We start from the raw sequence: 16,079 nt of genomic DNA on the forward strand, positions 1-16,079 counted from the left end.
TCTAGAAAAGGCATTTTTGTCCCTGTAAATTTTCAGCCTGAAGTTACAATTCATACAGAAAGCAGAAACCGTTCTCCAGCAACCACAGCAAATGGTTCGTCATTAAGGCTCCATGTGAAACACTCCTTACACAAGAACTCCAAAGGAAAAAGGAAGGCTGTACACAAAGTCCAACAAACCTTATTGCCACTGTGAATGGGAGCTTTTTCAGGAAATGATAGGTCTTTTATTTTCCTGTAACATAGTGTACATTTATAGTTCTATACAAGATCTTCCAGGATGGTTCCCAGGAGTTTTCACAACTATGAAATAGGAGCAGCAAAAATTCCCTCCCATACCCCAAATGAGTGGCTACAGTTTATGTCAGAGATGTGCTTTTAAACAAATACAAGAAAACAAATAATGTTTAATACTCATAATACAAATAATAATACTCCAATACAAATAATGTTCAATATTTAAGAACAGCAACCTGCATCATCTGAACAGCTCCCCTAGAAGCTCCTGCTCAGCACATGTGTTTTCAACTAGCAATTTGGAAAAAAAAAAAAAAAAAAAAAAAAAGAAAAAAATTGAAAGGTGTTTTATAGGACATCTCAAAAGCAGCTTACCGTCCTGGTTACCCCACTCCCAGTCAGGGCCACGGACCACTTTAGCCCCCTGGAAAGTCCCTTTTAATGTGAGGCGAGTCAAATTCTGTCGAGGACTCACTAGGACTCTGGAAAAACAAAATAAGAGAAAACATATTAATTAATTGTTACTATTCACACTTTATAAAGCTCTGTTCCAACCAAGGTCTGTCATAGGAGGACCAAGTGTAGCACTCTTACATACAGAAAAACATGGCTTGAGTTCCAAAGAGCATGTAAGAAGTGAGAGAAAACAATAAATAGCTGAACAGGGTCTCCCCTGGAAGGTCAGAACACTTGGGCACTGTTCCACTGACAGCAGAAAGACAACTAGTGAATGATACACTGGGCTAAAGACAACCCAGGTTTATCTTCAAATATTATCAAAACTTGCGAGATCTATGGTGACCTTTAAAAAAGTTCTGTGTTTCTCTTAACTGTGAGATGCAGATGATTGGGAATAGAGGCTGCTACGTGAGCGTGAGGAACAGGCACACTTCAGTGACAGTCAGTGGAGACAAACACACATCTACACACAAGCAGCAGGACCGTGGTGGGGTCTCTCTCATGTTGTTAAACACCAGAATGGTATCTTGCTGACGCAGGATGTTGAACATACATAAACACAAAGATTCAAAATTATTACATTTACTCATTTGCACACAGCATGCTTAGCCATGAAGGAAAAAAAAAAAAAAATAAAAATCATCCTTTTTTCAGAACTTCAAGAGCCTTGAGGGGGCTACGTAGGGCAAAAATAAAATCTAGTAGCTCCAAAGAAGAAAAAATTCCCCACACGCTCTACGAGATGCACACACCACGAATTATATTAGGGCAAGGCAGCTCACCGAGGACCAAGTACGATTGCTGTGAACGCATGCAAAGCAATGTTTTTTAACGTAACTATTTACCAGCATAAGGTACAACATCTACAAACCAAAACCTGGATTTAGCAAGCTTCACCCCACTGCCTACGGAGAGGGGGGGAAGCCCTGCTACAAATATCACCAAGCAATCCTAAACAGAGCAGGCGGGCACGTTACGTTTTCACTGCCAGCTGTGCCACTTACAATCCACATGCTCCCCAAAGGAGAACACCCAAATCAATTAATACAAGTCTCACACAATTAAAACGTATCTTTAAAACAGAGCCTTTTAATGGGGGGAAAAAAGAGGAGTAAGGAGAAAGTAACTTCTCCAGCAAGTCTGACATCGCTTCAGAGGGAGAGTGACTTTCAGCTGCCCCTCGCTAAGTTTAAGGCAATGCCTACTATGGTGTACGCTGCGTTAAAGCATTAATGGCTCAGGCAGTCTCCTAGCTCAAAGTTCAGCACATTTCATAACCTAAGCTGCAGACCACGCAGCCTAGTTCACTTGCTGAAAAGCAGAGCAGATTAGACCAGCAGTGTTGTGGCTAGACTGTTTCCAGGATAACACAGACCTTTCTATCTGCCCTGCGATCCACGTAACAGGCAAACACACTGATCCATCTTAAGAAAAAAGACAAAAAAAAAATACCTACGTGATAGTAAACAGGGGGTCTGATGTCCTGTTAAAGCAGCTTCCAATTCCCATAATGTTACAGCAGCTTCTCTGCTGTTTTTATGCGTGCTGTTCCTAGTCCCTGTTCCCTAGCAGAGAGCTTTCTCATGAGAGACCAAGCCACCAAAAGTCCTTGTGGACCTGCTTGTGTTGCTCACCCAGGGTACAATCCACTTGTCTAGGTGACTGCAAAGGTGCCACAATCCATAGCTGCAACCGTGCACCTCCTCCTGCCAGGCTCCCAGACCAGAGCGAGCAAAACCGAGTTTGGCGGCTGTTCTGCAGGGGAAGGGGAGGGGAAGCGAACCAGGGGTAGGGCTGACCTCAGAACGCTGTATTTATTTTCCATCTAATACCTAGAGAGAGAAGGTGGAGACTCAGAAGGATAAAAAGCTTATGCTTGAACTCACTGTTTACTTATCCATCAAAAGCCTAAGTCTTTTACCTTTCTTAACTTGTTAACAGATCTCCCACCTGTGCTTTACAACCTAAAATGTTTAAAAAGAGGGAGAGGGCGTTCACACATGTTCTTATAATCGCTGAATGTTCATTATCCAGGTTGTAGCTCAACGGGGGGGGGAAGACAAAGACAGATTTTTGAATGGTTGAGATTTTGTCTGGTTTAAACACCATCAAGGCTGGCAGTTGTCATGAAAGAAAAGATAATGAAAGAGGGCTGGGAAAAGCTCAGCTGAAAAGAAACACTGATCCGCATTCATTTTATTGGACAGTGCCATGCACTATATAGACTGACTTCAAAAACCAGCCTGGATTTGTGTACTACGTCTGAAACAGCTTAGCTACAACATGCTACTTTCACTGTATTTTCTTGAATGCTTTTCTAACAATTTATCAAAGATATCTTAGTCAAGCCAAAAAGAGACAAAGTGATAAAATACAGTTCTCTCCTCCAAACCCTACTGGGGGGTTTCTCACAAGGGAGGGGTTTCAATGCAAAGATTCTCAGTGACAGTAAAATACAGCACCAAACTGAGCTTAAGCGAGATGTTTGAACAGCAAAACAACCACCATTCATTATATTCCTAGCATAATTTCCCTTTTTGTATACTCATATAACAGCAGTCATTTCCCATCTCATCGGCGCTCACATTAACCTGTCGCATCCAGTGAAATTTGTGGCTAGAGATGAGGAAAACAGAGCTGGCCAGGTCAAAAAGCTGAGCTTCCTTAAAGAAGAAAGAAGGGTAAGAAACTCCATCTCCCATCTACTTAAACGTTGGAGGCAACCCACCGTATCTGCCTTCCTTCCCTGGCCTCACAAAAATTTTGACCTTGTCTTGAACCACATTGCTGACCAGAAACACCGAAGAACGATGCGAGAACTGGATGTCCCAAGCCAATACATCTTAGGTTTTAACCTAATTCGACATGTTTTGCTCCAAATACTGGATAAGCACCAAAGTTATTAGTGTGTTGCAAAAATACCCTAGGGATGAATTTAATCACTGCAATATTGCCTTTAATAACAATTTTAATTATGACAGGCAAAGTCTGCAGCCATTTCTGCTCTACAAATTCCAATGATATTAAATTACTACAGAGTCCAGAAAACACTTGGGAGCCTGTACTGTCCAGGATGGAGCTGTGCCTCCCTTCAGCACGCTGGGAACCACCCCCCTGCGGATATTCTGCACTGAAGGGCTTACATAGCCTTTCGCACCACAGAGCTGTGCTCCAAATAGCTAAAAAAATAGCATCGTCCATGCTTTACAGATAGAGATTTGAGACCCAAAACAACTGATCTGGAGAAGTTTAAACAGACTGCTTTTCGTTTGCAGTAGTGATGCGAGGCCCTGCAGAAGTCAGAGCCCCTTAATACCAAGCACAGCTATTTTGCAAGATGGGGACTTCTCCACTGCAGAACATTCTTATCTGAAGAAACAAGGACGAAGCACTGGACTGGAAAGCAAAAGTGCTGGTCACCCTGCAAGGTAGCTGGCTGTAAATATTGTGTTGACCTCCTCAGAAAGGCACAGCTGTAAAACTAGAATCTCAGCTGATGGTGGGTACAAACCCACACTGCTTCTAGGATGCAGAAAGATCTACACAGCCAACCTCAGGAAAAGCCAACACAAAGATCTTACAGAAACACCAGGTTAAACCAACCTCAGTGATCCAAGAAATTCTGGATTCTCTAATCCTCTCTAGCAAAGCTTTTACTGAAGCACTTCCAGCAAAGGATAAAGGAAGGAAATTCTGACAGATGGCAGGCGGATGCTGATTGCTCAAGCATGAACCAGACTAAGACAAGGACGCTAGTAAGCGAGGGATCAGGATCACAGAAACCTATTTCAGGAACTGTCTTTACCAAGAATTTCCATTGTCAATCCTATCCTTCCTTGCCAAGGCACTGTTCTCCACAAAACCAACTGTATGTTTATAACCGCAAGGGCTGAGCTGGGATAAATACTTGCTGTCTTTTTTTTTTTTTTTTGCTAACCTCCAAAGCTAACTCGTATCAGACTCGGTTTTGGAAAGCCACAGTGGGCAAGATTTCAGACCAAAGCTACTAAATGCAAACTAAAATGCGTGCACACCTAAGACTCAACACCATACTGCAGAGAGGTTTTCTCAGCTGTGTTCTCAGAGATGTCTATACGCAGCCTTTAATGGCAAAATACTGTACTGAGAAAGATAGAGGAGCACTGGTGAAATACAAAGTGAAATGTCTTATCATCCTTTAAACATGACTCAAAACACAGGCAAAGGATGTTTTAGGGAAGATTTCTCTTGCTTACGGTTTTGATCATGCAGTTCCAGAAAACATAAAGATAAAATACAGCACTGAAATTTAATCCCTATTCTATAAACCAAACAGAACATTCCAAACTAAGTAAGGGAAGCCTTAGCGTGGGGATGTGCCCTAGCGTTCCGCAACGTACACAGTTTTTTGAGGAGATACAGTCAGGTGGTTTATCTGGTAAATCATGGGTTTTTAAAAAAGGTAAAATTATACTAATAAATTAACAGAATAAATCCCATCCCTGGAAACATTCAAGAGCAGGTTGGACGGGGCTCTGAGCAACCTGATCTGGTTAAAGGTGTCCCTGCTCCCTGTAAGGGGGTTGGGCTGGGTGACCTCTGGGGGTCCCTTCCAACCCAAAACATTCTATGATTCTATAAAATTCAGAAATAAATTCATACTAATAAATTCATTAACACTTAAGGAGCATTTTAAAACACTAAGAAACAAACATCATCACACAAGAGTCAGGTTTGATTCAAAATGTTACTCACCAAAATTTCTTACTCTAGCAGCTTAAACCAACATCGCATAAATAACGCGTGCTGAGAGGTGACTACAGTAAATAAACCTGCATCCCCTTTATTGCCTAGTAATAAAAGCTCAGCCGCTGTCACTCAACTGCTGTATTAGTTCAGGCTTACAGCATAAGCAGTCACAAATGGAAGGCTGGATTATTAAAACTGCCTTGAATGGGTCTGCATTGCACATGCACACCTAAGCGATATCATGCTCGTGTAACGTATCTGATTTAGAAATCCAGCTGGTAACTAGGCTAGACAGAGCTGGTTTGAGCAGTACGGCTGAAAATAACTGCAAACTCTGTTTTGACTACACTATAAAACATAACGTGAGAAAATATTTGTATTTCTTATGCTTGATTACACAAAACACTTCCCTGCATAGTGTGTTGGCTCCTCCAGTTCCATTGTTCTCCAGAAAAAAAAACGGGACTTTTGAAAATTTGTTAGGTTGTGGTTTATGGGTGCTTGAAATCTAGAAGGTAGCCTGGGTAAAATGCATCACATCCCCTACTGAAATTCAACTTAGCATCATCCCTGAGAGGGTGATGCATGCAAAATGCCATTGCTGCTCTTGGATTTGAGTATAATACTACTAATATTTATTATACTAACTATACTAATATTTAATATAAGAGAAAGAGTATCTCAGACTTGATTATGTGCAGAACTCACCAGAGTGTGCCTGACTATTCCAGCTCTGACATAAACCTGATGAGTTCTGCTTTGCCATCCTGCTTACAGACACTGATTTATCTTCCAATTCTTAAGCATCTATTCAGCAAATGGATACAAGAATGTGAAAAAAAAGAAAGTCTTCAGTGAAATTGAGCTGTCCATCCTTTTAAACTAAGGACAAGAGCCTCTCCCAAAAGAGCCATAAAATGTAAACCAAACAAGACCAACAGAAAATACCAGCAATTGGCAGGTGTCAGGAAGAGATTACTTCCTGACATAGGAATACAAAATAGCAAAATATAAAGAAAAATCAGTAGTTCTTGCCGCCAGAGGTTCAAACTCCGGTCATTTAAGACCTGAAATAGCCTTCAGGTAAAGGTGTCTTCAAAGCCTCTTTAGAAAACCGATTGAGAACCCTCTACAGCGTCTGTCTGGGCTTAAGGCCTCTTAAATCCTAGGATTAGCGAGCTGCTACAAACAGTTATGTCTTGGCCTTGCCTAGGTTTAGCTGCACAGGCGCCACGTGGTGGGTCTGGACCTCACTGATGGTAAGCCAAGGACTACAATCGTGATATACAAGTAGCCCCTCTTTCATTATGCAAAGCCAAGATTATGGGATGCTGTCAGATTTGGCGGGCTGTCTCTCCATCCACTCCCATTATAAGCTTTCTGACTAATTAACACTCCAGAGGGCTCATCACAGTACTTTGCCTGTGTCTTGAAATCAACACACTACTGGGCTTGAGGCTCCCTGTAAAGAACCAAAAGAGACCCATTCCCTGACAGAGAAAGGTGAGAGAATCTTGACCTCTAAAGGAGGCTGCTCCTGTGTTTCATAGCCATTCCAACAGTGGGTAGCAACAAAACCTCGAGAAAACCCAAATCCACACAGCAGTTACCATGTCTTTTTAAAGACACAGCTTTTTTTGGTCCCTGGGGAACTGCCAAAGGCTTTCTCTTCTATTTTATTAAGCAAGAAAATTGAGATGAGTGATCTAAGCGATAGTCCTAGTGAGTCATGAGCATGCCATTTTTATTCTTCGAAAAGGATGCTGCATTGCCTAAGGCAATGTGTCTTTACAGCTCAGACCTCAGTTATTCCAAAGAAATCTTCTCTGGGGCATTGTTCAAAGGTGATCTCCCTGCCTGCCCCTCGCTTCTTTTTTTTTTTTCCCCTATTCTTAACACAGAGCAATCTACGGAACACCAGACCAACAAATCATGGGATTACATTTGCATTCAAGCAAAAGTGCTCCAACTTCTTCCTGCTCCTGCACTGCAAAACATTTCTGAGTAAAATTGTTTCGGTTTGCCAGCTCCCTGTATGAAAGCTCCCACATGACATGCATATGCATTGCAATCGCAGTACAGTATCCTACCATGCAACTCAGTCCAATGGCTGAAACGAGGCATTTCTGACAGCCTGTTTTCTCCAAAAGCGTAGTGACTTCTAAGAATCACAATATATACCTTTCATTCATCTTTTAATTGCAGCTTTCCATAAGTGGAAGCTTCTTCATTGAGGATTTCTAATTTCTCTCCATCCCTCAGCACGGCTACACTCAATACCTGCCATGTAGGAACAGCAGGAAAGGCGTTATATTATCCCATTACAACTACTGCTGCTTCTTCCTTTACCCCTTGTTGAGGCTCCCAGCAACCACTGCCACATCTGTCAGGCTCATGCTGTGTTCCTAATGTCACACACACACCCCCCCACAGGCACCTTTTGCTTTTATTTTCTTTTAATTAGCTGCCTGATATTAGGAAGATCATTGCTCCTGCAAACACGTAGCAATGTAAATCAGAACACTGCTACTTTAACAAAAGATTTGGTATCATAGACTTTGGCCTATGCCTAGACTTCTTTTAACATCTTTCACTTAAAGAAAAGTTAATTTATATCCCGTCTTCTCAAATCACTGAATGAAACACACTTGCAGAATAAAGCAAAGGAGTTTAGGAAAAAAACAAATCAAACAAACCAAAAAGCCACTAAGAGGCAAGCATCATCCAACATCAAGTTCTGCTCTAGTGGACATCTACCTCCAAGGAGCCCTCCAGTGCTTCGGTGACATTCCAGAGTGGTGCTGCAGCATTTTGTGAAAGTCAAACAACTCACAAAAGGGTTCTGCTAGGTCTGGCAAGTTTACTGGCAGCCTTCCACGCTCTCTTTTCACACTGCCAGAAAGCAATCTACTGCCTAATTCAAATGGCAGCCCGGACACAAGTCAGATACAAGCCTTGAAAGGAAAAATTGCTCTATTTACATCTTTCACCATTCAGATTCCTCAGAAAAGAAAACAAGCTCCGCAGAGGCTAAGAGTCCTGGGGAGAAACTGCCTAGCAATCTGACTTTTGATAAATGGATAGCGTTCTGGGGTGTTCCTGATGAGGGTCAGGGACAGCAACAGGGCTGGCCTGCTGCCTGAGAGAACACAGCACTGTGCAGTGCCCTGGAGAGCCCATGCGAAGGCCAGAAAATTTGTACTGCTCTGCAACAGTACAGCCTCTTGCATTAATTGTTGCCTATGTTTTTTCTTTTTTGTTTGAATGTGAGGAAGATTTTCCAACCTAAACGATTCTATGATTCCAAGATTATATACCTTAACAGCAGAGTGTACCTAGAGCTCAAATAAAAGACACAAGCAGGCACCTCTGAGTAACTATGTGGAGCTAACTATAATATTCATGGAAAGAGAGAAAAAAAGTATCTATTTTTATATATATATATGAAATGAAGCTCATTTCACAGTAGGATCTGGCTGGCTTGTCACAGTAACACAAGCTCAAGAAACATCCTAATCTGGTGGATAAAGACAAGCCTCAAAGCTCAGGGGGGACATCTTTGGACAGCAACATCTATCCCTTTGCTAGCACTCAGAATTTTGGCTCAGCCACACTGGCAAAACGGTGGTAATCAACTCCAGAAAGACCTTCTCATATGGGAGGAAAACCAGCTGTAAATCCGACACCACTGTCTTTAGCAAAATAATTATACTTTTCATTCCACAGACAGATGCAATGCACAGCAATATTTTCAAGGGAAAAAAAAAAAAAAAGAAAATCAATGACAGAGACGAGATGATTTCCTATTATTTTTCCTAAAGGCAAGAGGATCACAAAAGTCATCTTCATGCCCACCTTCAGAGGCACAAAAGAAACTACTGTCGAGACCATTTTTCAGTTCTTCCTCAGGACAGGAGAACAGACCTCCATATTTTGGCACATCATGAATCAGCACAAAATTATGGATACTGTTCCACAGGCATCACTGTAGCAGTCATTTCCAGTAATGCCACTGTGCAGAGGCAGAGTACAGAGCAAATGAAAGGTGCTGTTCTTCAGTGAATCATATGGACCCTGAGAAATCAACAATTTGGGAGTGCAAGACTCCTGTCAGCCTCCCTGTGCCCACTCAGTTATCTGAGAGCAGCAAATAGCAAAATACATCTAAGAAATTATTTCATTGGGGGGGGGAACCAGAGCAGACAAACATTTGTAATTTTCACCTTAATTTAATTTTTCAGAAACAATCCACCGATTTCTGTTTGCTGTCTTTTTTCAAGCAGCTCCATAAAAGTGCCGGACCCAGCATTACACTATTCTATAGAACAGCAGTCCCCAAACTTTTTTGATCGTGCAACCCTATCAATAAAAAATTTTTGAGCACCCCCCGATATATGTATGTGCATTTATTATAATATATGTACATTTATTTCTTTATAAATTACAGACGTACTACTGCAGTTCTATTATTTTATTCCTGCACCTCAATCGATCATGTTGCACACCCCCTAGGGCACACACCTCCCATTTTGGAGACCACTGCTATAGAATAGAGACCTATAAATCTCAACATGGTTAACTGGACCCCCCAAATAGCACCACTTACGGTTGTGAATGTGCTGTCTCATAGCGCTCGAAGGAATGAGACAGATCATGCTTGTTGTTCATGTAACACTGTGTGCACAAGTCATAGTCAAAACACATCTTGCATTTCCACCGCATTCCCAGTATACCATGCTTCTTGCAACAGTCACAGATGATGTTAGGGTGACGGACACCTAGGAGAACAAAAGCAAAGGAATATAAGATCCATGCAAAATCCAGATAAACCAGGCTCTTAGAACAGCTCTCAGCGTGTTTTAAAGAGAAAAATCATGTACTGTGCGTGTATTGAAGATGATGCAAGAATATAATACAAAGCGATACATGCAATATGAAGTATCCATTTCCTGGCTTAAGGAACTCTCATCCTAAAAATCATGCCAGAATCTAGCAGAAAGATAAAGTCAGCAAAACTGTTAGACCCACAGATAAAAAAAGAGGAAATAAAAGCCTTTGCACAGAAACAAACAGGAATTGCATTGCCATGAAGTGGCTGAGCGTACACTGCTGCTCAGTATTAGTCCACAGGCAGTTGCAAAAGCCTTAACATCCAGCTAGCATGTGAGGCAGGTTTTACAGACACTAAAGGAGATGGGTTTACAGCGCTAGTGTTTGTGCTTCTTGCCCACGCTATACTTACCTATTTGTGCGTTATCATAGAGAAGAAGGTCGTAAGCCCCTTGGAATCCAGTCCGATAATTGGTTCTGTTGCCTTGATCCCACTGCACGACCACAGTCTTATCTGGAGTGGTTGGGCTGCCTGTCCGACCAATCTCAACCACAGTCCCAACATTGCCTTCGCCGTTGTCCTGGCTGCCCCACTTCCAGTCCACTCCACGAACTACCCGCATCCCAACCTGCATGCTGGCATAGGGGTCCACGTCCATTGATCTGCACAGCAACCCCTAAAATTCTTCCACGTAAGGGGTCTTGGAGACAGGCAGTATCATCAGCAACACATTCGGCATCGTCATCAGCATGTTCAGCACACCTAGTAAGACCACATACAATTAAGTGATGCCACTCAACACATCACAGCAGTAACTTTCATAGCAAGACTGGTGGATGCCATTTCAGCTCGTACCCTTGCTACACAAACTCATGCTGAATTAGCAGTGCCAGTTGGTTTTCTTGATTCTGCTTCTCAAATGAAAAGAACTCAAAGCCCAACTTGAAGTACTTATCTCATCCTACTGTAAACACCATCATAAGACATTCTGTGCAACGAGAGATTACTGAGGAACATCCTGACTACCTTCTATTTAGCTTACATCTTAATTATAGTCCAGCTGGCGTTTTAAAAATGACAGCTGCCTTTAGCAAGAAAATTGGAAGCCCCTTTTCTTCATGGTATCACAGGCGAATTTAACTCCAGTCTCATTAAAAAAAGAAAAAGATCTTTTTTTTCCCCAGAATGACCTGGCTGCAGAAGAGGCCTGACCTGCTGAGTAGATAAATCTGTACTTTTTATTTAAAACAGGGATCCTCACAGCTTTAGCACAGATGGGAAGGACACACAAACTAGCCAGACTTCCAAGGCACAGAAACATCCGCATAATATCCAAGAGATTTATTCCAGAGCACTGGGTACGAGGGAAGAGAACTGGGCAAGAGGTCTTTACAAAACTCCAGTACCAGCCCTTGATTTCAAGTTCAGGAGCATGTGCAATAGCTACCAGAGTACCAGAGACACAGCAGCAACAGAAACAAAAAAGCACACAAAATAGAGTCAGAAGAAATGACCAAGAAAACACCAGCAGCACGATTTTAGCAACAAAATTCAATACCAGCCTATTTTTGAGGAAGACTCTTCGTATGCACCTTACCACATAACACCACAATGCTGAGTTTCACTTGCCCAGAAAGTTAGTTTTGATTTGGGGATACAGGAAGTTTTAAAGATGCACATGAAAGAAACATTTCTCTGTTTTCCAAAAGTAATAGCAGTTTTTAAAAAAAAGTGCCAATGCCAGAGAAATGTCAATCTTTGCTTCTATTTATCAACGCTAGCTACAGCAGGAACAGGGAAGGGTTACTGCTTACCTGCAATAAGCACTGCAGATTTTGCGCTGGGATCAGTACAAGCTTGGGGTAGCCTTTCCAGCTGTTGCCATGACAATTGGTAAATGAGGCGAATACCACACGGATGCAGCACATCCACAACTTTGAATTAAATCAAATAGATTCTCAAAGCCTGGTTTACCTCCTCACTAGAACAGCAAGATAGACGAGTGTGGCTTTCAATATCTAGGGCCAAGCTGCTGCTTTGACTGCTGGAAAAATCTGCTGTAGCATCCTTTTATTTTTGGGCATTTCTGGGCCTCCCTCTTCCTCTCAAGCTATCTGTAACATCCAAAATTTTCTCAAAATTAAAAAGAAAAATGAAAAAAAATCAGAATGCCAAGGGCCAAATTGTGCAGATTCCAAAAGTACAGCAAATCTTACCAACTGCCATGACACGGAGCCAGTTGAAAGCAGCCAGCAGGCTAATAGGACGCGTACTCAGGCACGGCCGTAGGAGCAGCTCTGTGGCACGCAACACGTTGTTAACGCTACTGCCTACTAATAAAGCAACTGAAACCACTGAGGCCTAAAAATAAACTCCTCCTCCACCCAAACATCCCCTTTTAAATGTATGAAGGAGTAGTTTGATGCAAAATCAAGTTTCAAGCACGCAGAAAGAGCCTTTGCAGCTGTAGCATCGCTCTCGCTTCAGACTTTTCCTGCTACGCATTGCTGTGACATCCAAACACCCGTCACATGAGAGCAGCATCAAAAACAAATGTCCTTGTGAACTTCATGTCATCTTTCGTTCTAATCATCACCAAAAGATGCCTTGGGCAATGCTTTCGTTTAGCCTTCCTTTGTGGAGGTGGATGTAACATTTGCTGAGTTTCAGGTGCTCTGGTGTTTATTGTCTTTATGAAAACAGAAATTATGAAAAAGAAAAATTATCCTTTTTAGAAAGCATTGCAGAGCCTAATGAGATCTGGACAATCCCCTCCTCCTCCAGATCAGGAATAAATAACATGGACACTTTATTGCTTTAACTAAGAGGCAAAATTGCTTTTTTAAAAGGCTGCTATCACCCGGTCGAGAGAGTCAAACCCACTGCAGAGAAAACAAATGGAAACAGCCAACAATACAAAGGTACAAGAGAAGCACAGTTCAATTATAGCTACATGGCTTTTCCTTAAACACAAAACCACCCCTCCCGTTTCATCCAAGCGAACTGGTGGAAGTTGAGTGGAGGCAGTTAACGGCGCAAAAAGGAATTGCATGCTTAGAGAAGGAAGCAACAAATACCATGGGTTTTTTTAATGAGGATGGACTGTCACTCCCCAACCTTAAGAGTTTTATGCCATTTCAGTGGACCTTTTCCTCTCCCCAGGAATGCAACATCACAGGCTTCAGAACTCTCAGCGTTTCAAAGAAGGCAATGCCAGTTCCCAAAATTACTAATCATAAAAGAATATTCCAGGCTGTGCCACAAACCCATAAAATTCAAGTCACTGCGGTATAAAGAAGGATGATCCCCCTTGCTACCTGAAAACAGCAGAGCAGGCTAGCACGCTATCTGTCGTGACACATGCTCAACAGCAGAGTACCAGCCTCAGGTCAGAGCTGCCTTGGGCCTCGAAATGTGTGACCTACATGCAGGCAAAACCCACACCTTCTCCGTGCGCCTTCCCACTACCTTTCTGACACAGATGCTACAGAGACTCCTTCTTCAAACCGCCAGCGAAGCACACAAGCTCCAGGCAGACACTTTGTAGAAAGAGTCCTGGAGAAACGCACCATTCCACTGCACTGTGAATTTACTTACGGGTGCAGCAAGACATGCCAAGATCAGGTGTCTTGTCGCAGAACTGCCAACAGACAGCAATCTCTGTCAGCACTACAGGTACCGAGTTGCAAGGACAAAAATCCATCTAATCAGTAGCCCATAATAAGCTGGATCCAGATGGGAACAGACTTTTACTGTTGCCACAGGCATCGAGCTTCCCTCAGTTCTGCAGGTCCCTCCAACTCAGAAAGGAGCTGCAGGTGCACTCATCCCACAGCTCTAGGAAGCTACCGTGGTTCAGCTGCACACTCCTGATGCTGAATACCAGTTAATGGAGTCGTCTGTGCTGCAGCGACCTTCACGCAATCCTCTGCTCGCTGCTCTGGAGGAAGTTTTCTTAATGTGAATATTCTCATTTCCACACAAGAAAGCACCGAACGCATTCTGCGTTCCCATCTAATCTGCAGGGGCGATGTGTAACAAGAGTAAAGAACCATTCAAAATCTCTATGAGACGAATTACAATGCTCGTGCAGCCTGAACCTTGCCAGTGATCAGCATGATTTACTTCCTAAGTGGAAACGTTTCACTCGTTGAAGCAAGTACTCCTCCCCTGATGCTGTCTGGGTCATAATTATTCCAGGCATGGATAGGTATAGCTGCCAGAAATGATTCACAGGGAACACATCAGCTTCCCATGGGAGTTTAAAGTAACTACAAACAAACACTGTAAAACACAAGTGTATTTCTGAATCCTGACCTCATCTACTGTGCCACAGGAAAGAACAGCCCAGGTGTAGTCTAGGAGTCCATTCTTAGGAAATCTCAGCAATCCTTAACTGGAACAAAGGGAAAATACTTAAGCGCCTTCAGCCTGCAACGTTTTGGTTGCAATAATCGTTGCAACTTTCTGCGGATATTCAGGCTGCGCTGTTGGTAGAAGGTGCTCTAGGGGCAACCGAGTATCCCTCAGAGGCAAAGGTTGCTGCTGTGCTGGACACAGAGTAAACAGAACCAAACAGTGGTGTAAGCAGATTGACAAAATCAGTGCGTGTAACTTGGTTATCAAGTTATTTGAACAGTATGGTAAACACAGGAAGATGCAAATTATTTTGTTTCATTTTGATTTTTTTTTTTTTAAAGCAGCAGGTTTTCTTCTTTTTTTTCCTTCACACACATTTTGCAGTTTGAATGGTCTTCTCGGGTGAATTACCCCACCTTGGAGAGCTTCGCCTATCCTAAGAATGCTTCTGGATAGGGCAAATGCAAGTCATACATGTTTTCAAAAGAGCAGCACAAGGTTGCGAAGCTCAGACTTCAATATCCCTCCAGTTTCTGAACATCCTTTGTGAACTCACATGGGGATGCCTGCAGCAGAACTTTTGTTATGGGGTCTTTCCCACGACAGCTCACTGAAATGCCCAGCTTTCCCAACTGTTAAATCACAAGTCCCAAAAGAAGTCATTATCACGCTAATCATTTTGGCAAATTACATCATCCTCCATCTCTTCCTGTTTTGCTCTTTGACTCTTCCTTCTCTTCAGGTACAGTCTGTTATTTCGGATATTGTATTTCTAATAACTGGAGATCTGCGGCATCCAACACCTACCAAAGAGCTCACGCCCATCTCCTTACTTTCACCCTCTCGCTCTTAGCTGGCTTTCCAAGGCATGCAAAGCACACGTGGGCTGCAAACTCCCAAATCTGATAGAACAGCTCAACCCTTTGGACCCAAACCCAGGTGTGTTAGAGCAGGGGTAGCCCTGCTCCCACCACAGACACCGATCAGGCGGGAGGGTTGTCGGGAGAGCCATCCCTGCACCAGCACCCCAACAAGCCGGAGCAAGGGGCCCACTGCCCTCACCCCTCGGCAGCTCCTACCACTGTCCTGTCTGCTGCCACCACAGCTGGAGCCTGAGCTCCGTCCGAGCTCCACTGGCCTGAGCCCACGAGGTGCGGCCAGAGATGAGCGGCGTCGCATCGCAGCCCAGCCCACCGCACTGCAGCCCAGCCCATCGCACCGCATCCCATCGCACCGCATCGCACCACAGCGCATCGCACCGCAGCCCATCCCATCGCACCGCAGCCCAGCCCAGCACATCCCACCCCACCCCACCCCATCCCATCACACCGCAGCCCATCGCACCCCATCCCAGCCCATCCCATCCCACCGCAGCCCATCGCACCCCATCCCAGCCCATCCCATCGCACCGCAGCCCAGCGCAGCCCATCGCACCCCATCCCACCGCAGCCCAGCGCATCCCATCG

At 43.4% G+C, this 16,079-nt stretch overlaps 1 protein-coding gene across 4 annotated transcripts in view; it reads right to left on the bottom strand.

The window, feature by feature from the left end:
- MIB2 (mindbomb E3 ubiquitin protein ligase 2) overlaps positions 1 to 16,079 on the bottom strand; it is a 50,639-nt gene that overhangs the window by 23,133 nt on the left and 11,427 nt on the right. For 3 of the 4 annotated variants that reach the window (XM_035903579.1, XM_009648131.2, XM_035903577.1), the window contains 3 exons: positions 10,666 to 11,016; positions 10,030 to 10,201; positions 612 to 718 (listed from right to left, as the gene is read on the bottom strand). In XM_035903579.1, coding sequence (XP_035759472.1) covers positions 612 to 718; positions 10,030 to 10,201; positions 10,666 to 10,912 — 526 coding nt within the window. In that variant the 5' untranslated portion in view covers positions 10,913 to 11,016. Of the gene's footprint in view, positions 1 to 611; positions 719 to 10,029; positions 10,202 to 10,665; positions 11,017 to 12,068; positions 12,144 to 16,079 lie in introns of those variants that run through there. The other variant, XM_035903578.1, reaches the window with a different exon arrangement.

The sequence above is a fragment of the Egretta garzetta genome, unplaced genomic scaffold (genome assembly GCF_000687185.1).
Source record: "Egretta garzetta isolate BGI_Z169 unplaced genomic scaffold, ASM68718v1 scaffold61, whole genome shotgun sequence".
NCBI classification, from domain to species: domain Eukaryota; kingdom Metazoa; phylum Chordata; class Aves; order Pelecaniformes; family Ardeidae; genus Egretta; species Egretta garzetta.